At 40.2% G+C, this 22,592-nt stretch overlaps 1 protein-coding gene across 7 annotated transcripts in view; it reads right to left on the minus strand.

Moving 5' to 3' along the window:
* Positions 1-6,313: 6,313 nt before the first annotated feature.
* The window catches only part of CEP78 (centrosomal protein 78), a 52,124-nt gene continuing 35,845 nt past the window's right edge, over positions 6,314-22,592 (minus strand). For 3 of the 7 annotated variants that reach the window (XM_070050495.2, XM_070050491.2, XM_089336541.1), the window contains 5 exons: positions 15,029-15,106; positions 13,692-13,858; positions 12,535-12,706; positions 12,171-12,218; positions 10,720-11,343 (listed from right to left, as the gene is read on the minus strand). In XM_070050495.2, the coding sequence (XP_069906596.1) occupies positions 10,780-11,343; positions 12,171-12,218; positions 12,535-12,706; positions 13,692-13,858; positions 15,029-15,106 (1,029 nt within the window). In that variant the 3' untranslated portion in view covers positions 10,720-10,779. Of the gene's footprint in view, positions 6,363-10,719; positions 11,344-12,170; positions 12,219-12,534; positions 12,707-13,691; positions 13,859-15,028; positions 15,107-22,592 lie in introns of those variants that run through there. The other 4 variants (XM_070050501.2, XM_089336515.1, XM_089336526.1 and 1 more) reach the window with 3 other exon arrangements.

Genomic DNA, 22,592 nt, shown 5'->3' on the forward strand with positions numbered 1-22,592 from the left:
GACAGCTAAGGGAGCTATCTTCTATTTCTTGATTGTCACAAGTACCTGGGGATGTGGAATTTACGAGTGCTTTTCCAGCATGTGAAGATGGCTATGTAATTCTTTAATCTTTTAATTTAGTTACAGTGAATTAGTTGACTCACTCTTGCATGTTATTGTATAAATTCTAATTTAAAAGTTATATACAAGGAGCCTTCAAGCAGCTCATAGAAAATAATATTATGAAAAAACTATGCAGGGATTTCCAAAGTTTTTTTGCAGCAAAATAAATTGTACTAAATTGTTATGTCATATGTCTGGACAAGATCTCATCTGAGGAATTCAGAAGGATAAGACATCAGTGTGAAAAGAGACCCTAACAGAGCAACAAGAGTTCTCCTAAAATTCAAGCAAGAACCAGTAACAATTTCATGGTGATGTTGCGGTGGAAGAGTGGTGACATCACTCATGCCGCACATAAAGTTTACAGCGACAATGTCCCAAAGAACTCAGTAGTTGACAATTTGATGATTCATTATGAGAAGAAATGAGACAATACTGAAGAAGCTGGTAGCAGCAGAACACCCGCATCAATCTGTGGGGGGAAATTAAGCTTGCTGATGCCCTAATTAAGAGGACCAATGATAAACAGCAAAAATGATAGCCACAGCAAATACATCTCAACTAGGTGAGCTGACACAATGATGACTGAAATAGTGGGGCAGACTTGCTGTCCAGCGGGCTGCAGACAAGAGCACAGCTCCAGTGGAAATTTCCCACAAATGGGATCAAGATCCTGAGGACTTTCTTCAAAGAACTCTAACAGGAGGTGAAACCGGTATTACCAATATGATCCTGAAGACAAACAACCAATATGCAGCTTCCAAGGGGTGGAACTGGTGCAGCTGAAGCGAAAGTGAGTCAGGAGCAAAGATCATTCAAGTTTTGAGGGATGCTCAGGCATTTTGTTTGTTGACTTTCTCAAGGGCCGAAGAACAGTAACACCTGCTCATGAGTGTTTTGAGAAAATTAGTCAAAACTTTCACAAAAAAATAATGCCCCAGAAATCTTGACTACAGCCTTTCTGCACAACGCTCCTGCTCATTGCTCCTCCTGATTTGACTCCTTTTGACTTCCACTGTTTCCTAATTAAAACAGCAATCTTTAAAAAGCACCCACTTTCCTTGTTACTAATGTATTAAAGACTGCACTGACATGGCTAAAAGGCCAGCACCTCAGTTCTCTATGGATGGACTAAATGTCTCAGATGATCACTTAACCTTGATGGAGCTCATGTTGCAAAATAACATTTACATTTTTTATCTTTTAATTCAATTTTCTATTAACATACTGAAGTCCCCTTGTGTATTTTACTATAGTGCTGAATTCAAATTGGGAGTTTTATTTTGGATTTTTGCATCTACTTTTAGTTTTCCTTGTGCTGCATTTGTGCAGTTTTGGTGTCAGGATTATGCTAGCCATATGGAACAAATTAAGAAACTTTACATCTTTTTCCCATCTTCCGAAATAGTTCACAAATGTCGTGATTATTAGCAGGAAGCTGCAATCAGGAATGGAGCTGGGATTCGAACTCAGGGATTCTGATATTATATGGGTGTCCCAAGCAGCGTATTAGTTACTGAAACAGAAGCCCATTCCAGTATTTTTTTTAAATAGTTCTTACACTATTTTTTCAATTTCTGTCAAATGTCTGGTTTATTTGCATTTTATATATATATATATATTTTTTTTTTTACTTGACAGGTAGAGTTAGATAGTGAGACAGAGAGACAGAGGGAAAGGTCTTCCGTTGGTTCACCCCCAAATGTCTGCTACGGCCGGCACACTGTGCAGATCCGAAGCCAGGAGCCAGGTGCTTCCTCCTGGTCTCCCACACGGGTGCAGGCAGCCAAGCACTTGGGCCATCCTCCACTGCCCTTCCGGGCCACAGCAGAGAGCTGGACTGGAAGAGGAGCAGCCAGGACTAGAACCTGGTGCCCATATGGGATGCTGGCGCCGCAGGCAGAGGATTAGCCAAGTGAGCCACGGTGCCAGCCCACCTCATTAATTTTTACAATCTATATTTCTTAAAAGGTCACACTTCAATTAGCTTTCAAATTTATTGATATAAATTACAAGAAATCATTTTCAAAAAGTGGAATTAATAGCTTGCAAGAGGGACCTTTGGCCTAGCAGTTAAGGTGCTGGCTAGGATGCCTGCATCTCACACCAAAGTACTGGGTTTGATTCTCAGTTCTGGCTCATGACTTTAGCTACCTGCTAATATGTATGCTGGGAGGCAGATGTGATGTTGGACTCCTAACACCTGCACGGAAGACTTGGATTGAGTTCCTTATTTCAGTTCCCTGGCCACTGCAAGCATTTGGAGAGCAAACCAGTGGATGGGAAATTCTAACCAAAAAATGTTGACAGGGTCAGTTTATAGTGGTGCAAGGAATGTTTAAAATGCTGCAGTTTTCCATACTATTCATTTCTCATGAACTTTTGAAAACCCCTTGAACAATCATATTTGGAGTCAGCTGCAAACAGTACTCATTATAATTTCCGTCCCAATTTTAGAGTGAACCTGCAATAGCCAGGGTTGGGCCCAGGTAAAGCTAGGAGTCCAGACTCAGTTTGGATCTCCCATGTGGGCAGCAAGGACTCAAGCACTTGAGCTACCATCTACTGCCTCCCAGAAAGTGCATTAGCAGGAGGCTGGATCAGAAGCAGAGTTGCCAGGACTCAAACCATGTACCAGACTGAAATAGGATGTGGGCATGGTTATTATTATTATTTTTTAAATATTTTATTTATTTGAGAGGTAAAGTTACAGACAGTGAGAGGATGAAACAGAGAGAGAGAGATTTTCCATCCACTGATTCACTCCCCAAATGGCCACAATGGCTAGAGCTGTGCTGATCCGAAGCCAGGAGCCAAGTGCTTTTTCCCGATCTCCCATGCAGGTGCAGGGGCCCAAAGACTTGGGCCATCTTCTATTGCTGTCCCAGGCCATAGCAGAGAGCTGGATTGGAAGAGGAGCAGCCAGGACTAGAACCGGCGGCCACATGGGATGCTGATACCACAGGCAGAGGATTAACCTATTGCGCCCCGGTCATGGTTATTATTTTAAAAAACCCTTTATCAAAATTTGCTTCTTTACTTGATTAAATTTTATTAATATCTTACTTGTACTTTTGGTCTACCTTATCTTTTAGCTTCTGAATTTTTTATTTCATCAGCTTCTAGTTTTTCTACTTTCAGAAGTCAAAGTCTATAAACTCTCCATGAACCACAGATTTAGCAGAATCTCATAAAGGAGTTTTTTTTTTTTTCATTTCACACAGTTTGCAATTTGTTTTGATGTTTCCTTTAAATGTTATTTAGATTTAAAAAATTCGAAGTTGACATGCTTTTTCCACTTATACAAAGAGAATATCATCCATATGATCTTCATATTTTTCAAGTATTTTCCCTCCCAAGAATCACTTTTATAAATAGTCTACAGGTTTTTCAGAGACTACACTTTGTACTCCTGGTGTATACAAAGTATTTGATTGATAGATGATGCCTTCTGTATCTTGAACTACTGAAGGATGAGGGGGATATGATTTTTTAAAAAAAGATTTATTTATTTATTTATTTGAAAGGCAGAGTTACAGAGGGTGGGAGTAGGGACAGAAAGTTTTTCTATCTGCTGGTTCACTCCCCAAATGGCGGTAGAGGTTGGAGCTGGGCCAGTCTTAATCCAGGAGCCAAGAGCTTCTGCCAGGTCTCCAATGTAGATGCAAGGGTCCAAGTACCTGGGCCATCTTTCACTGCTTTCCGAGGTGCATCAGTAGTGAGCTGGATCAGAAGAGGAGCAGCCAGTACCCAAACCAGCGCACATATGGGATGGGATTCCAGCACCACAGAAGATGGCTTTACCTACTATACCACAGCACTGGCCCCAGAGATCTGAGTTTATAAATTACTATACAGCTCTATCAATTCTTTTTCTTTAAAGACTATTTAAATGGCATCAAGGGAGGGAAGAATTTTCTCTTTAAGATTTATTTGAAAGGAAGAATGACAGACACCTTCCATCTACTGGTTAACTCCCTAGATGGCTTCAACAGCCACAGCTGTGCCAGGCTGAAGTTGGGAGGCAGGAACTCCATCTGAGTTCCCCACACAGGTGACAGGAATTTGAACTGTCATCTGTAGCTTCTTAGGTACATTAGCAAGCCCCTGGATCAGAAGTGAAGTAGCCAAGACTTGCATCAGCACTCTCACTTGGGATGCAGGTATACCAAGTGGTGGCACAATCTACTATGCCACACCAATCCCCCACTCTGTGAATTCTAACATTATGTACAGATTCATGCTGCCATCAGCACTGGGATCAGAACATTCATCATCAAATCTTTCTCCACCTGTTACTAATCAACCCCTTCCCCCCGACATCTGGCAATCGTTGACACATTCCATCACTACAGATTTGTCTTTTTGAGAATGTCATAAAAAGAGCATCACAGTTTTTAACCTACTGAGACTGGCTTCTGTCACTCAGCCTATGGCTTAGAGATCCATGCAAGCTGCTACATGTATTAACAATTTATTCCTTCTTATTGCTGAGTAGCATCTACACATAGAAGCACACTATTCATTCCACAAAATGTCAGAAGATAATTTGGTGATTACAAATACAGCTGCCATAAACATCCACATACAGGTTTTGTGTGAACTGAAACTTTCACAGCTCTAAATATCCAAAGGAGGAGATTCTGGATCACATGGCATGCCTTTGTATATAGCATTTTAAAAAAGTACCAAAGTCTTTTGAGTGACCAAGTCATTTAGCATTCTCATCAGCGGTAAGAATTCCATTTTCTCTGCATACTCACCAACACTTGTTATTATATTTTCTAAAGCCAATCTAGTAAGTACATAGTAATAGAGCTACTGATTTTGAAGAAATGTATCTCTCATTGTAACTTTTCTGTCCATTTCTCCTTCAATTTCTAAATTTTCAATCTGTAATTTTGAAATGAAGCTTTAAAAACACAGATACTCTTGTAAAAATCTGTGACAACATATTTATCAGCCAAAAAGAAATTTTTCTTTGTCACATTTAGTAGTTTGCATCTTTGGTTCTATTTAGTCTTAAGTTAACAGAGTCATTCCTGCTTTAGTTAGCATCTGCCTATTATCTTCTTGTCTGTGTCTTTTGCAATAGTACAGAGTGGATTTTGTGTTTTCACTCAAGCTTAAGGAGTGCAGAATTTAATTCATTCATGCTGATTCTGAGAAAGCTTGATCTTGTCACCTTGTGGGTTTTTCTATTTATCCTGTTTATTTGCTATATTTCAGTGGATTTTGAAGATTTATTTATTTATTTGTAAGGCAGAATGACAAGGAAGAGAGGCAGAGACAGAGAGACTTCCATCCTGGTTCATTCCCCAAATGGCCCAAACAGCCAGGTGGGGGCCAGGTCAAAGCTAGGAGCTAGGAACTTCAGCCCAGTCTCCCACATGGGTGGCAGGGGCCCAATCCCTGAGTAACCTTCTGTCTTCCTAGGTGCATTAGCAGGAAGCTGGATCAGAAGTTGAGTAGTTGTGACTCAAACCAGCTCTCCGATAAGGGATGCAGGCATAACAAGTGGTGACTTAACCCACTGTGCCACAATGCCTGCCTTCATACTTCATATTTTGTCCTTCTGCAGTACAGGTTAGGTGATCTTCAATCAAACCTTAATTTCATAATTTTAATCTTCAACTGAATCCATTCTGCTTTTTAGCCCATCTTCTGATTTATTTTCTCAAAATGTTAATTTCCAGAAACTAAATCTGTTTTCGTCATATCCTATTCTTTACAGACATAATATCCTTATGAAAATCTTGTACTAATTTTAAGATTTCCTCTAGTAACTACTTCTTAAGCAGGTTGTTTCTTTAAACTTCATGCCTCCTTTTATGTTCATGGCTGTCTTCGTGTCTGATGATTTTGGGTGGACCACATTTATAGATGACGGCCCAAGATTAAAGCTTGAAATGCTTTTCCTCAACCAAATGAGAATCCCGGTTCACTTTTAAGAAACTCAAATCTTGGTGACAGGCCCTGGGGTGACGATCCAGGGGAGACGCAGGGCCCCACAGCCAGCTCCTCCCTGCAGCTGCCATGGAGCTCGCCCTCCTCCCAGCGCTTCCTGCGTTACAACAGCCGCTTTCAGGAGGAGACGCTCCCGAGCTGAGCGGGACAGCTGAGCTGCTCCACTCTTCAGTTAACTGGCCCTTCATTAATCTGCTTTTTATCTTCTAGAAACTCCACACTGTTCACTTTCTGGTTTTCCAAGTTTGCTACTAATGTATTTTTAATATTTCTCCAGTCATTTCAATGAGATTCTGGAAGAGTAAAAGAATGTGTTCAGTCATCCATGTTAAATCGTAAGCTCCAGCATGTAGTTTATAATCAGAATTTTTTAAGGCAATCATTCATCTCCTATCTTGCTGATCCTCTGAAAATCAAGTGTCACTCTCTTGATATTAGGGAGTATTCTGTAAATACTCATTTAAAATTGTACTTATTCTTGGATGCAGTACTGGATAGGCAAGTGAGAGTAACTCTTAAGCACCAGTCATTATGGGGGATGGGAGGCAGGATGACAAGTCTTTCCAACAGTATCAAATCTGAAACTTTTTTTTTTAAAGTCCCGACTGCATACAGACTATAAATATTTTGGTAAAGGAACACACTCATAACCTTCTCTAAGGGACAAAAATGCTGTATTCTAATTAGGTGGTGTTGCTTCAAATACAGTACTGAAAGTTCAGCAATCAGTAGAACTAAAAGTGTACACAGTAAGCAACAAAATATCCATATTTGTAATTCCTACTGGAGTGGTTTGAAGTGATTCATGAAACATGTAAAATATGGAAGATTTTAAAACTATACTTCCATGAGTGTATCTTACAAACCTGTGGTCAGGCAAACTAAGCACATCAGGTTTAAACTCACTTAACTCCCAACTCCTCCCACACGCAATCCCTCCATACTTAGCAGAATCCTCTAATCTTTACCAGTTCAGTATCATTTTCATACCTTTGGCAATGTGACCTCACCCATCTTTGATTTTCATTCTTATCCATATTTCTGTTCTCTAGATTCTCCAAGTTACTTAACTAAGCATTTGTCACTGGAAAATAAAACAATCTAAATATCCACCTGCTTAGATCTTTTTTTTCAGTTTTAAGAGCACTGAAGTAGCTCATGCTCCTACCTTATCTGAGATCCTGCAACATAAATGCACCTCTTACTCTTCCACTGGCCCCTGCCTTTTGCCCCATAAACATTTAAATCCTATAATCTTAAAAAAAAAAATCCTCTAGTTAACTCCATTTCCTCTTCTCACCCAAATTTCTTTGAATATCCAAATTCACTATCCCCTCATCTTACTGCACTCTTGTTTGCTTATCAATCAATTTATGGAACTGCTTTCACCAAGGTCATGCAGGACCTCATTGCCAAAGTCCACAGGATACTTCCATTCTCTGTAACATGACACTGTATTCTATCTTCTCCTGGAAACTCTATTGCTTGTCTCTTTCTGAAAATCCTTTGCTTATCACTTAAATCTCTTATCATTTAATCTTTTTATTTAAACAGTCTGCATAATTCTCTGTCTTATCCACTTCTACTTCTAACTACTGCTCATATGTAATGACTTTTTTTTCTTAAAGATTTATTTATTTATTTGAAAGTCAGAGTTACACAGAGAGAAGAGAGGTAGAGAGGTCTTCCATCCGATGGTTCACTCCCCAGAAGCTGCCGGAGAGCAGCCGGAGCTGCGTCGATCCGAAGCCAGGAGCCAGGAGCTTCCTCTGGGTCTCCAACGCGGGTGCAGGGGCCCAAGGACTTGGGCCATCTTTCACTGCTTTCCCAGGCCATAGCAGAGAGCTGGATCAAAAGTAGAGCAGCCAGGTCTCAAACTGACGCCCATATGGGATGCCGGCACTTCAGGCCAGGGCGTTAACCTGCTGTGCCACAGTGCTGGCCCCTGTAATGACTTTCAAACTTTTCTGTCTTCCTGTCTTTGCATGCATATCCAATCACCTACCAGTCATCTGCTCCAGAATTCACAGGTGCTTTAAAAATCAACATGTCCATAACTAAGCTCTCCTCCGCAAGGCAGTTCTTCACCCCATTTCTAGCCTCCCTGACACCACCACCCAACTTTAGCCATCCACTGCCTCCGCCTTCTCGACTTCGCACAACCAATTACGAACTCTTGCTTATTTCCTAAGATTGAAACCTATTTCCCCTGCATCTTCACCTTATTTCAGACCACTTTCTCTTCTTGTTATTGTATAATTCAGAAGTTACAAATTGCTCTTCAGTGGAAGCAACGTTCGGTGCTCGGACTAAAAATCAAAGGCTGTATGCCAGCCACGTGCTTGTCTTAGAGATTCAGAATGAACATTTGCCTAAAGCAGCCCTGACAAGTCCTACAGAAAAGAGACTTGCTGAATCTTCTTTCAGCTACTGTCCATAAAATCCTCCCAGTAGGGACAGGAGAGGAAGTGGGAGTTAAAAAAAAAAAAAAAAAAAAAAGTGTGGAGAACTGGTTTACTGGTTTCCCAGGCTTTCTTAATCTGTCCTCCATACTGAAGCTAATGCTCTAAAATGCACGTCATTTCTGGTCTTCACCAGTTCACTATTTCCTAAGGAAAAAGAACTAGCTCCTTACAACATGGACTATAAGATGTGCTGTGGAGGCCAGCACTGTGGCATAGTGGCTAAAGCCACCACCTGCAGCATTGGCATCCCATATGGGCGTCAGTTCAAGCCCCAGCTGCTACACTTCCAACCCAGCTCTCTGCTATGGCCTGGGAAAGCAGTAGAAGATGGCCCAAGTCCTTGGCCACTGCACCCGCGTGGGAGACCTGGAGGAAGCTACTGGCTCCTGGCTTCGGATCGGCAAAGCTCCGGTCATTGCGGCCAATTGGGGAGTGAACCAGCGAATGGAAGACCTCCCTCTCTCCCTCTTCCTCTCTCCCTCACTCTCTCTCTCTCTCTCTCTCCCTCTACTTATGTGTGTAACACTGACTTTCAAATAAATAAATCTTTAAAAAAAAAAAAAGATGTGCTGTGGTGCCAACCATGTGATGTAGTAGGTTAAGTCAGTATATGCAACACAGGCAGCCCATATGAGCACTGCTTTGAGTTCCAGCTGCTATACACCTCCAATTCAGCACCCTGCTAACATGCTGGGAAAGCAGCAGCAGTTGGCCCAAGTACTTGAGACCCTGCCATCCACATGGGAGACCTGGATGGAGTTCCATGCTCCCGGTTTTGGCTTGGATCAGCCCTAGCTGTTGCAGCTATTTAGGGAATGAATCAGCAAATGGAAGGTCTCTCTCTTTCTCTCTCTCTGGAACTCTGCCTGTCAAACAAATAAACAAATCTTTAAAAAAAAAAAAAAAAAGGTCCATTGTAATTCTTTCTCCTGGCTGCCTACTTGAGCCTCACCTGCCATCGTTAATGTTATTCCTGTTTTTGGTTCCCCAGACACAACAGACTCACACTCATGGTCCTGCACTTCCCTTCAGCTGTTCCCACTGCCTTGAGTATTTTTTTCCTTCATGGCTTTCTTCAGCAGCTTCTGCCTCCTCCTTGAAGATTTAGCTTGGGTATTCAGATAACCACTCCTAGATGACCTTCATGAGCCCCACGGCTCTCATTCTTCTTCCCCAAACACTGACTGAACTTCCTAAATATTCCCATCATAGATGTAGCATACGGCAAGGAGGCCTCTGCTTGTCTGTCTTCCCCTCTCACTCTACTGTAGGCAAAGAGCCAGGATTACATTTGGCTCATTATTTTATTCCCATAATGCTCTCTGAGATTAATGAGCTGACAAGTCTTGCAGCAGCCCTTCTGATAACAATCAAGCAGAAGCGTCTAGAAGGTATTTGATACTCCAGCTTTTCTCTGATCTCACTTCTAAGACATGCTCCAGTTGGACCTGAGAACTTACTATGCATGTTTTTCCAAGGCAAGATAACTGGGTTCAGAGAAGCAGGCTCACACTCATATGGTCTGCCTTCTTACAAATTCTACTCAGATGGGGTAGGAGACAAGTGTCCCCTCTGACAGCACCTCCCCTTTTGGACTTCTAGTGTCCACTGGCTTTTCTCTCAACATCTTCCTTAAGCCATTCCTCTCTTAACAGAGAAAAGGAATAACTAAACAATTAAGAACATCAGTTCTGTTTCAAAGCCCAGCTGTCCCACCTAGTTATGCTGCACAACCTCGAGCACTTCACATAACTGGTTCCCTCAAACTCCACATCTGTAGAATGTGCGTAAGAGATACCTACCTTATAGTGTCGCTGCAATCCACAAACATGGTTAAGCACCTAGGGACACACATGGTTGCTGCTCTGGTTGTGAATTAGGATATGCCAACGGCTTCTGCTCATGTGACTTCTACTTTCACATTTAACAAAGGGCAAAATTATTCCACTGATTCACTCCCATTCCTTCCTGGCCCCCCTCCCTCCACAGAGTATTAGGTCCATGAAGGCAAAGGTTTTCCTTTCTTTACTGAAAAAAGACACAACACCCAGAAAGCACTGTACATATCAGGCCTTCTGCAAATATCTTCTGAATGAATGGTACCAAGTGCCAAAAGGAAATAAAAAGTAGAGATAAATATCCCTTTAATGGCTTCTAATCCTATAGTTTAAGACATATGCCACAATGAAAACATGAAAATTTATTAAAATTTGAAGACAAAAACATAATTTCAAAAGATTTAGACCTATGTCAGGCGTGATAGAGAATGGATGCTTTCTGGAAATTCAAAATCAGACCCAAGAGTATCACTTTCAGAATGTTCTACTGGATTGGGCTGACTTTTACTTGTCTTGGATGAAAGAGTCACTATTCTACTTTCCTTCTTGACAGAAATGTATTTTTTCAAAGACTCACTTTTAACTGGGTCATTAACCAAAGAACCATTTCCCCCGATTCCTTTGCTTTTCCGGTTTATAGAAGAGTCAGAGTAGGAATGCTGGTCCTTTCCAAGGTGTTTCTTAGCAGAGTGTTTTGTGGTATATTCACCTGTTTTGGCCATTTTCTCTGAAGACGATCTGCTATTCCTGTGCAGCTCTTCCTCTTCTCTGTGACTTCTGGTCCCGGAAATCACATCTGCTAGAGGAGAACATGTTCTAGCAAGGAATCCTTCGAAAGACTCCTGGTGCTGCTCAGTCCCTGGGACTCCCACGCTGTCTCTGGAAGTCACTGGGGCCTCCTGAGTAGAACTTGGGACATGGAAGGAGTCGAGAGGCAAAGGAATTCTGGCATCACTTGTAATTTTCTGAAACTGAAGGGAAAAAGAAAAAAGAACAAAATTTCAGTGATGAATAAAGCCAACTACTAAAAAGTAGAGTTCAAAATTTCAATGTTACTATGTGATTTTAATATTCAAACAGTCAGTTAATTACTCATAAGATTTTAGGGTCATTTTTCCTCTAATTATATCTTGCCAAGTAATTCCCAACTTAACTAAGCTATATTCAAGACTAAGTATACCACCTTTTCAGACTTGTGTGCTTTCTGTAATTTTTACCCATATCCTTTGACCTCATAAAAAATAAAACACTATTCCCTAAGAAAATTAACCTCTTTTCTAACTTCATACGCATGTAAGGAATATCCAGTTTTTAACTGGGCTGAGTTCTCAAGCAGTTAGTTCCCAAGCCCAGCCTGAGACTGACTGATGGGAGATGGAGGTTCTGCACTAGGCTGGAGGAAAGCAGTGGGTGCTGGGGGAGTGTGTGGGCGTTTAGTCTAGCAGTAAGTCAATGGTTAAGATGCCTGCCAGCATCCCATAGTACACTACCTGGGTCTGATACCTGGCTCCTGACTCCAGGTTCCTGCCTCCTACATGGGAGACCTGCTGTACACTTTGGTCTGAACCACTCCTGGCTATTGCAGGCATTTGGGGAGTGAACCAGTGAAGAGAAGCTCTCCCTTAAATAATTTAATTAAAAAAAAAAAAGGAAGAAGAAAGGAAGAAAACCAGCAAGGGATGCCTGTGACAGACAAGCTTTCCCCTCCTGCTCCCATAATCAACTGAATGCCTAATACTACCTAATGGTTAGGTCTGGATGACTTGTTTTTAAAAGTTATCTCTAATAGTACTTGTACCTTCATTAGTGTTCCTTCATTGTAAGCTGACTGCATACAAATAGAAACCTAGATGAAATATGAATAGAATAGACATTTATAAAACTTAAAATAGGATTATTTTCTCTAATAGTTATTTATTTCTGCATTGAGAATAATCTGCTTGAAGTCATAAATGTGCAAAAGAACTTCAAGTTTACTTACAACAATGCAGTATCATGAAATGAGCACAAATTTACTGATTTCAGTCTTGAAAGGATCCCAAAGAGGCTTCTGGCCCCAAGCGTAGGAACTATTTACTAGGGATGAATTATTATTTTCTCTCTGACTCGGTAAATGCCTTTTGCTAATCACAGAATCATTAAATTCTATTCTACCCACTTACTTGGATATTTTGCATTTGTCCTACAGCACTCTGCTTTTGTTCTGGCTTTTCTTCTTCAAGTGCCTTCTGCTCCTCCTTGGGTGGACTACTAATAGTAGAATTCATCTGGGGACGACCTAGTAAATTAAAATCTGACTGATCTATACCAGCCATTGTGGCAAGCTGCCCAAGCCTGGTCAAGAGGAGGAAAGGAGAAAAAGGCAATGGTTATTATGACCAAATGGTTATTATGTAAGAACAGCTGAGTTTTCCTATAAATATAACTATGGTATCCTTTTAAAATCTTAAACCAATATCCCATTCCAGACCACAAACCTCCTCTCTCCCAGATGTTCAGACCTTCCCATATTCATGCTCTGGGACCACGTCAGGTCATCTATTTATTTAAACATTCCTTCACTCCAACAATATAGTAAGTACCACTGGACTTTTATTTCCTTAAGCATTACTCCTTTCCATTTTAAACATATTCTCCCTCTAGCACCTTCAGCTTCTACAATGCACCTGATGGTTCCTCTATTAATGGCCTCTCACCTCCATGCCCACACAACTCATCTTTACTAAACTTTTCTTCCAGTTTCCAAGAACGTGTTTGTTCCTTCCTTCCAGTGCCAACCTGTTCACTTACGAAACAGGATCCCATTAACCATCTACTGCTCGCTCTCTCTCTGTTGCTCACTCTCTCTCTTTCTCACTCTCTCTCTTAGCATCTTTTTGAAAAAATCTTCTTCTGCTGAAAATTACTGATCTATTATATCTTTATCTACCTGCAGCTTAATAACACTTTGAATGTCTAGGACAAAAATAACTTGTATTCAAACTTACTTAACAAGCAAAATGAGTAAAAGGTAGGAAAATGCCTATACATTCCTGAATATTTTCAAGTAAAACTACTTTTAAATGGTCTTAACCAAGAATTATACCTAATAAGTATTTCATCTACAGGTTACTGTTTTATAGCGGGCTCTCTACCAAAGCAGATTTGCTATTTTGCCTTTATTTTAAAATCAATTTCCCACTGGAAAAAAAATCTAGGGTATTACTTATACTTTCATACTCAATATGGTTTACAAAAGTTATGGAAATTGCTCAAGCTCCTCAGCAAACTACCCCTAAAGCCACAGAGGGAAGAGTGCCACAGGGAGCCATGAACTAACCCAGCATCTTTAAGCAGATCTAAGAAAGCATGGAACTTCTGGAAAGAATTCTCAATGCTGCCCAAAACGCCTTCATCATCCAGGATCATGTTTGTCAGTGACTGTGCATGAAGGGCTTCAGACAGAGAGAAATTTATATTTCTTAGTTGGGCATTTTCATGTTCCAACTGTAAAAGGAGATTGAACATATGTGACATGATTTTTTTTCACATTGTTACCAAAAGAAAACAGCACTTAAGTGACAAAACTAAAAACATTTAAGTATGCAATTAATTTGTAATTAATCTTACTCTCCGCTAGTAAAATCACCACATAACAAAACCCAAAGACACTTGACAGTATTTCTTAACGAACACTTAGGTAGTATATGAGTAAAATCTAGTTATTTTATTTCATTAATGATTTATCAAAACATTATATTTCTAACTAATTAAATTCATACTGGATCATTCTGCATTACAACATTAGCTACTTAAAGTTTCCCTTAAACCAGAGGATGAAATACTGAGTCTAATTTGAGCAAAGCAACTTATATTTCTGCCGAATGTTAAGGATTAATTTTAGCCATCATAATATTTAATGTTAAATTCAAAGTCCTAAATCATACCCTAATTATTAGCTGTACAATTACCAACACTCTTTCCCTTGGCTTCTTGAAAATATTTACTCCCCTGAGTCCTCCTTTCACTCATCAAGGATTTATGTAGAATCACATAAGCCAATTCTAGTTTCTCAGAAAGGACATTTTGTTCACAATGTTACCTTTTGCCTTATACAATCAGGTGCTAATACTTATTGAATAAATGCCTTCCAATCCAATCCAATGTGCAAACACTTTCGAAAATTCTTTCCTAAGCTCACCTTGTAATAATAAATTACATGCATACAGAACTTTTGGTTTATGCCCTGCTTTCATGCACATTAGCCTAATTTAATCCCCATGGAATAGTTTTTTAACTTTCATCACAAACTCTCCACAATTTTCCATTACCTTACATTTATTTATTCATTTTCCTAATTCACTATCAGTCACACCAGCCTCTTTTATGTTACTGTTAATGCAATATAAGGCTAATAAGTATATTCTTAAATTGAAGCATCATAAAGAAAATAAACCACAACCATGAAAGCGCAAGAAAGAAAACTCCATAACATTTACATTATCGGAGCTTTTTTTGGAACATGGAGCACATGACCATTAAATGTAAATAAACACAAGGTTAACATGCTGCAACAAATTTGAAAAGTACTTTTCTTTTAAAGTGCATAAAGTGTTTACGTATATGGCCTAACAAAACAAGGCGTAAAATCTCTCATAAGAGAAAACTTTTCTTTACCTCACTGACTCGTTTGTCAGCCTTAAGCCTGATGACTCTTTCCTCCTTTAACTGCTTTAAGCATTCCTCCAGTTTTTCCTGGTGTGAAGAAACAGAGAAAATACTGTAATTGACATGACCCCTGAAAGTTTTTCTAGCTTACAGATCTCACCAAGTAATTAAACTTGTAAACGGGATTATAGTCAACTGTTTATTACTATGTTAGTGAAATTAATTACCAAAAATATCAAATTATCATATCACAAATTTATTTAAATCTCACTCTTTCTGAGATGGATATGTAGCAACTTACTATAAAAATAAATACATATAAATATACATAGTTGGTCAGAAATAAAAAAAACTGAAGCTATGAAAATAAAATTATATTCTCATTTGTGGATACCTTATAATAGAAAGTCTTGCTAATATGCTTAACAGATCTAAATTTTGTAGCTACACATGAAAATGCATTAAGAAGTAAACACTTTTCAAACACTTTACAATATGCTAAGTACTGTTTTAAGAGTTTTCTAGGTTTTAAGTAGTTTAGCCATTAAAATCCTGCAAAGTAAATATGATTATAAATTTTACAGATGAAATACCTATGACAGAGAGCAGTAGAGTATCACAACATTAGTTATGTAGTAGAGTGACGCTTTGGATTCAAGAAGCTGGATGCCATTCATGATCAGAGAGGCAGCTGTCTCACCTTTCACCAAGGTCAGTGAAATAAAATAGACAACGGTAAAACTTGTTCTTACTGTAAAGAACTTAAAAGACTCTTACCTAAGGTTCTTGAAAACAGAGAACACTACTTGTGATAAGAAGAATTCTAAAATGACCATAAAACTCCCTCCTCATTCAAACACTAATCAAGGTGCTGTCACAAAGGAGTTTTATAGAAGTAATTAAGGCCCCCATACCAACTGATCTTAAGATAGAGAGATTACTGTAGTTGACATACCTAATCACACAACACTTTAAAAGGAACTGGGTTTTTCCTGAAAGGTCTGGACTGTGAATGGAATTAGTCATGAAGGTGGCAAAAAGGAGGGTGAAGAGGGGGGCCTCAAGGAACTGAGAGAACCCCTTGACAGGATACAAGAAAAGGAGAGCTCAGTTATAACTGCAGGAACAGAATCATACCAACAACCTAGGAGGGGCAGTCTTGCCTGAAGAAGCCTGTCAGACACACTGCTTTCATTTTTACAAGACTGAGCAGAGATCCATCATATCCTGGCCAGAAGTTTGGCCTACAGAACTAGTAGCTAAAAACAGCTGTTCTTAAGCCACCAAGTTTGTATTAAAAGAAAATTAGTGGAGATCCAATATGGCAGAATAAGGAAGGAGCTTACTGTTCTAGTCTTAGGACAGAGTTTAAAAAAAAAAAAAAAAAAAAGATTAGGGGCTGACACTGTAGCGCAGTGAGTAAAGCTGCCTCCTGCATTGCTGGCATCCCATATGGGCCCCAGTTCAAGTCTTGGTGCTCCACTTTTTTTTTTTTTTTTTTTGACAAGCAGAGTTAGATAGTGAGAGAGAGACAGAGAGAAAGGTCTTCCTTTTTCCATTGGTTCACCCCCAAAATGGCCGCTACAACCGGCGTGCTGCACCAATCTGAAGCCAGGAGCCAGGTGCTTCCTCCTGGTCGCCCATGCGGGTGCAGGGCCCAAGGAATTGGGCCATCCTCCACTGCCTTCCTGGGCCACAGCAGAGAGCTGGACTGGAAGAGGAGCAACTGGGACAGAACTGGCGCCCGGTTGCTCCACTTCTGATCCAGCTCACGGCTATAGCCTGGGAAGGCAGTAGAAGATGGCCCAAGTCCTTGGGTCCCTGCACCCGTGTGCAAGAACGAGAAGGAGCTCCTGGCTCCTCGCTTCGGATCAGCACAGCTCCTGCCATTGTGGCCTACTAGGGAGTAAATGAGCAGATGGAAAAACTCTCTCTCTGCCTCTGCTTCTCTGTAACTCTGCCTTTCAAATAAATTAAAAAAAAAAAAAAAGTGGAGAGCGCTCAGTCTAAGGGAAGAGATAGGAAGAAAATGGCAGAGGAAACTTCAGGCAAATTAGAGGGACACTGTGGACCTATATGGAGGGTATGGACATGCACAACCCAGGACTCCAGCAGCCCAGAGCCTCAGCACCAGTGTAGGAGAGTGAGGTGAGACCAGACTACAGCAGCCCAAGCTACTGTGATAAAGCTGCCCAGCTTGGAGCCCTGTGGGGAACACTGTACCTGCCAACCTAGAGGCAAAAAAGGGGTCACATTTCTCTCTCCCTGACCACGCTGCACTAACATCCTGTAACAAGCCGGGGGGGGGGGGCATTTTGGACATATGTAACAGCTGCACCAGCTTGTGTCTGCATGCCCAGCAACCAGCAGAGCAGAGATGCCCGAGTCTGGCCGGGAGAACTGACAGGGTGCTGGGTGCTCATAACTGTGGGAGGCTTGTGTGCCGGGTCTGTGAAAACACTAAGGCTGCCTAGGAGAGTACAGGGTGTAGTTGGGACTTTGGGCAGCTCCACATGCTCCAGGCTTCCTGATTCCCTGGTGAGGGTCATCATTGTGGGATCTGTGCTCACACCATGGACTGCACAGATCCTTTGTGTGGTTCTTAGGGTACCATGGACAAAACTGTACCCACTGGGGCTAGTGCTCAGGCACTAAACTCCATTGAGGAGGGGAGGTGAGCAGGAGACTATGCCAAAAGAGCAGAAAAAAATCGCTTCTGATTAAAAAGAGAGAGAGATTTACCAAACCCAACCTAGGTGTCACCTTGGACACTCCCTTAACCCTGGAGCACTGAACAGAACTCCCTGGCCACACCCTCCACTCATCTCTGGGTATTCACTGAAAAAACAGACCCTCCACTAAGCCACAGAGGAGTAGTCCAAAGATAAAAGCCATCACAGCAAAACAAAACAAAATAGAAACCAAAAAGAATCCCTACAAATGCCAAATAATACACGGACCAATTCAAGAAACAAGAATAAGAAAGATAACATGACATCCCAAAAGAACATAACACCTTAATACTAGAATGTGAAGAGGAAGAGAAAAGAAATGCCAGAAATGGAATTCGAAAAAGTGATTGCAGGATTACTAAGAAGTAGTCAGAAACAAATCCACAAACAAATGAAACTGGAACTCTTCTATAGAAGAGTTTGGTAAAGTGGCAAGATATAAACTCTACACACAAAAATCAACAGCCTTTGAATTCACAGACAATGCCAAGGCTGGGAAAGAACTTCTAAGATCAATCCCACTCACAACAGCTACCAAAAAAACATCAAAGACCTTGGAATAAATTTAACCAAGGATGTCGAAGATCTCTATGATGATAATTACAGAACATTAAAGAAAAAAAAAGAAGTACAAAAAATGGAAAAATCTTCGATGTTCATGGATTCCAAGAATCAGTATCATCAAAATGTCCATATTATCAAAAGTAATTTACAAATTCAATGCAATACCAATCAAAATATCAACGATATTCTTCTCAGATACAGAAAAAATGATGCTGAAATTAAAATGGAAATACAGGAAACCCCAAGTAGCTAAATCAATCTTATACAACAAAAACAAAAGCTGGAGGCATCACAATACCAGATTTCAAGACATACTACAGGGCAGTTATGATCAAAACAGCCTGGTCCTGGTATAAAAACAGATGGATAGACTAACACAACAAAATAAAAACACTAGGAAGCACCTATAACCAACTTATCTTTGACACAGGAGTGAAAATCAATCCCTAGAGCAAGGACAGTCTATTCAACAAATGGTGCTAGGAAAACTGGATCGTCACATGCAGAAGCATAAAGCAAGACCCCTACCTTACAATTTTCACTAAAATCCACTCAAAGTGGACTAAAGACCTAAATCTACAATGCAATGCCATCAAATTATTAGAGAGCATTGTGGAAACTCTGCAAGACATCGGAATAGGCAAAGAGTTCTTGGAAAAGACCCCAGAGGCACAAGTAATCAAAGCCAAAATTGACAAATGGGATTACATCAAATTTAGAAGCCTCTGTACTGCATAAGAAACACTCATCAGGCCCAGTGCTGTGGCACAGCAGGTAAAGCCTCTGCCTGCAATGCCAGCATCCCATTATGGGGGTGCTGGTTCGAGTCTCAGCTGCTCCACTTCCAATCCAGCTTTCTACTATGGTCTAGGAAAGCAGCCAAAGATGGCCCAAGTTCTTGGGCCCCTGCACCTGCGTGGGAGACCTGGAAGAAGCTTCTGGCTCTTGGCTTCAGATCAGTGCAGCTCAAGCTTTTGTGGCCATTTGAGGAGTGAACCAGCAAATGGAAGACCTCCATCTCTCTGTCTCTCTCTCTGCCTCTTGGTAACTGTCTTTCAAATATATAAATAAATCTTTAAAAAAAAAAAAAGGAAACAAACATTGAGCAAAGTGAAGAGGCAACTCTGTAAGACACGTTGGCATAGGCAAAGAGTTCTTGGAAAAGACTCCAGAAGCACAGACAATCAAAGCCAAAATTCACAAATGGAACTACATCAAATTGAGAAGCTTTTGTACTGCAAAACAAATGCTCAGGAAAGCAAAAAGGCAACCGACAGAATGGGAGAAATTATTTGCAAACTATGCAACTGATAAAGGATTAATAATCAGAATATATAAAGAGATCAAGAAACTCCACTGCAACAAAACAAAACACCCAGTGAAGAAATGGACAAAGGACTTAAACAGACATTTTACAAAAAAGCAAATCCAAATGGCCAACAGACACATTAAAAAAATGTTCAGGACCACCAGCCAACAGGGAAATGCAAATCAAAACCACAATGAGGTATTACGTCATCCCAGTCAGAAGGGCTTTCATACAGAAATCAACAAATGCTGGTGAGGGTGTTGGGGGAAAGGTACCCTAATCCACTGTTGGTGAGAATGTAAACTGGTAAAGTCACTATGAAAGACAGTTTGGAGATACCTCAGAAATCTGAATATAGACCTGCCATGACCCAGCCATCCCACCCCTGGGAATTTACCCATGGGAAATGAAATCAGCAAATAAAAGTTATCTGTACCACCATATTTACTGCAGCTCAATTCACAATAGCTACTATACAGAATCAACCCAAGTGCCCATCAACTGAAGATTGGATAAAGAAATTATGGGATATGTACACCACAGAATTCTACAGAGCAGTGTAAAAAAAAAATGAAATCCCATCATTTTCAACAAAATAGATGAATCTGGAAAAGATCATACTTAATGAAATAAGCCAGTCTTAAATGGAAAAATACCGTATGTTCTCTCTGACCTGTGATAACTGATAGAACATCTAAAATGTAATTTATAGAAGTGAAATTGACATTTTGAAAAGCAATGACTTTGAATAACTCTTGTCTCGACTATTGAGGAACAGGTTTTTTTTTTTTCTATATTATTTGTTGAATTCTTTACTTAACATAGAGTTAATCATATGTGTATAAAGTGAACTGAAAATAGATCTTAGTAAAAAAAATAAGAATGGGAATAGGAAAGGGAGAAGGAAGAGGAGTGGGAGAGTGGGCAGGTATGGTGGGAAGAATCACCATGCTTCTAAAGTTATAATTATGAAATGTATGAAGTTTGTATTCCCTAAATAAAAGGTTTCTGGGGAAAAAAATTAATGCACTACTCAACCTCCAGGTTCATAACAAAACAAAAATGTTATTTTAAGCAACTATTTTGGAATGGCTGATTGCACAACAGGAATTAAACACACCACCTATATTTATTAAAAAAAATAAAATACAGTTATATACTCTAAAGGCTTCTGAACACTCCTTTAAAGGTCTCAGTTAATGGTTCAGTATAATCCTGGTTATATGTATTGAGGGGAAGAACTCCCAGAAGAGGAAGCTGGTACCACTTTATAGAGCAATCTCTATATTACATCAACAATTCTGTCTCGGAATTTATACTACAGAAATCATCAGAGATGTAGACAAAAATATCATAGGACTGTTTATATGTAAAAGTGAAAGCCACTCAGTTGTGATCAGCTTAAATAAAAACTTCACATCCATATGAGAGAATGTTCTATGAAGCCACTGAAAAACAGTGATGGGGCTGGCGCCGTGGCTCACTTGGTTAATCTTCCGCCTGCGGCGCCAGCATCCCATATGGGCGCCGGTTCTAGTCCCGGTTGATCCTCTTTCAGTCCAGCTCTCTACTGTGGCCCGGGAGGGCAGTGGAGGATGGCCCAAGTGCTTGGGCCCCTGCACCCACGTGGGAGACCAGGAGGAGGCACCTGACTCCTTCCTGGCTTCGGATGGGTGCAATGCCGGCCATAGTGGCCATTTGGGGAGTGGACCAGCAGAAGGAAGGCCTTTCTCTCTCTCTCTGTCTATAACTCTGTCCAAAAAAAAAAAAAAAAAAAAAAAAAAAACAGGGGTAAGAAAGGTCTTAACCAGAGTTAGAAAGGGTTCAAGAATTGTCTCCTCATAACCGTTTTGGGAACTTTTTTGGGAGGATATAGTCCATAACCCTGGTCAGGTTCTCTGATGTATAAGAGTTCTCAATGACAGGGCAGTTTACAAAATATTCACAAGTGTGCACATGTGAACATAGTTTTTATTTCCTTCAATAAGTTTTTCATTGTTTTCAAAAATTTCCCCAGTGAACATTTATTTTGATAATCAGAATTTATGTCTGAAAATTAGGAAATGCTGTAAAAGCATCAAATTCTTGAGTACTTCACTACCAGTCAACCAAATTTTTATGGGAAAAGAGAAAATTATAAAATTATTCTAATTCGTATTATGGTTTCAATACCTAAAACTGACAGCACAGAAATTCTACACAAAAATGCATTTAAACAATTCATGACTGGAAAAAGACTGGTTCTCAGCAGCACATCAAAGCACAATTACATGACACAGCTTCTCCCTCTAGTGGAGGAAGCAGAACATAATTTGTGCTCTTTAAAAGAAATCAGGAAATATGGAACTAAACAAATATAAATTAATCAATATTTCACTACTGAAATACAACTATGATGAACTTTTGAAGTCATTTTCCTTCCTGTCTTTTGTTCCTCCTCTACTCTTCTAGACATTGGCAAATTGGTTTTCTTTTGGCATATATCTCCCATTATTCTGTGTATCAAATTTTGTGCTGAAACTTTACCCGTTCAACATTGAATCATTCATGTCTCACATGATCGGAGGATTCATAACCTTGACTTCTGAGCCGCCTACACACTATTCCACTGAGCAGGTGTAATGGTTCATTTAATGATTCTTTTTTTTTTTTTAAATATATTTTCATTTTATTGCCAAGGCAGAGAGAGACTGGATGGGCAGCAGAGAAGCTGGGACTCAAACCAAGCCCTCTGATAGGAAACGCGGTGTCCCAGGCGGCAACCTCACTGCAATGCCAAGTACCCGCCCTAATGATTCTTTTAAGGCAAAACATTTAGATTACTTCCAACTTATCAGAATTGTAGGATAGGGGTCAGCACTATGGCATAGTAAGTTAAGCCTCGCCCTGCAGTACTGGTATCCCAAACGGGCTCCGATTCAAGACCCAGCTGCTTCACTTGTAATGACACTCCCTTGTAATCGCCTGG

Source organism: Oryctolagus cuniculus, chromosome 1 (assembly GCF_051225735.1).
Source record: "Oryctolagus cuniculus isolate XC-2025 breed Fujian yellow rabbit chromosome 1, ASM5122573v1, whole genome shotgun sequence".
In the NCBI taxonomy this organism is placed as follows: Eukaryota; Metazoa; Chordata; class Mammalia; order Lagomorpha; family Leporidae; genus Oryctolagus; species Oryctolagus cuniculus.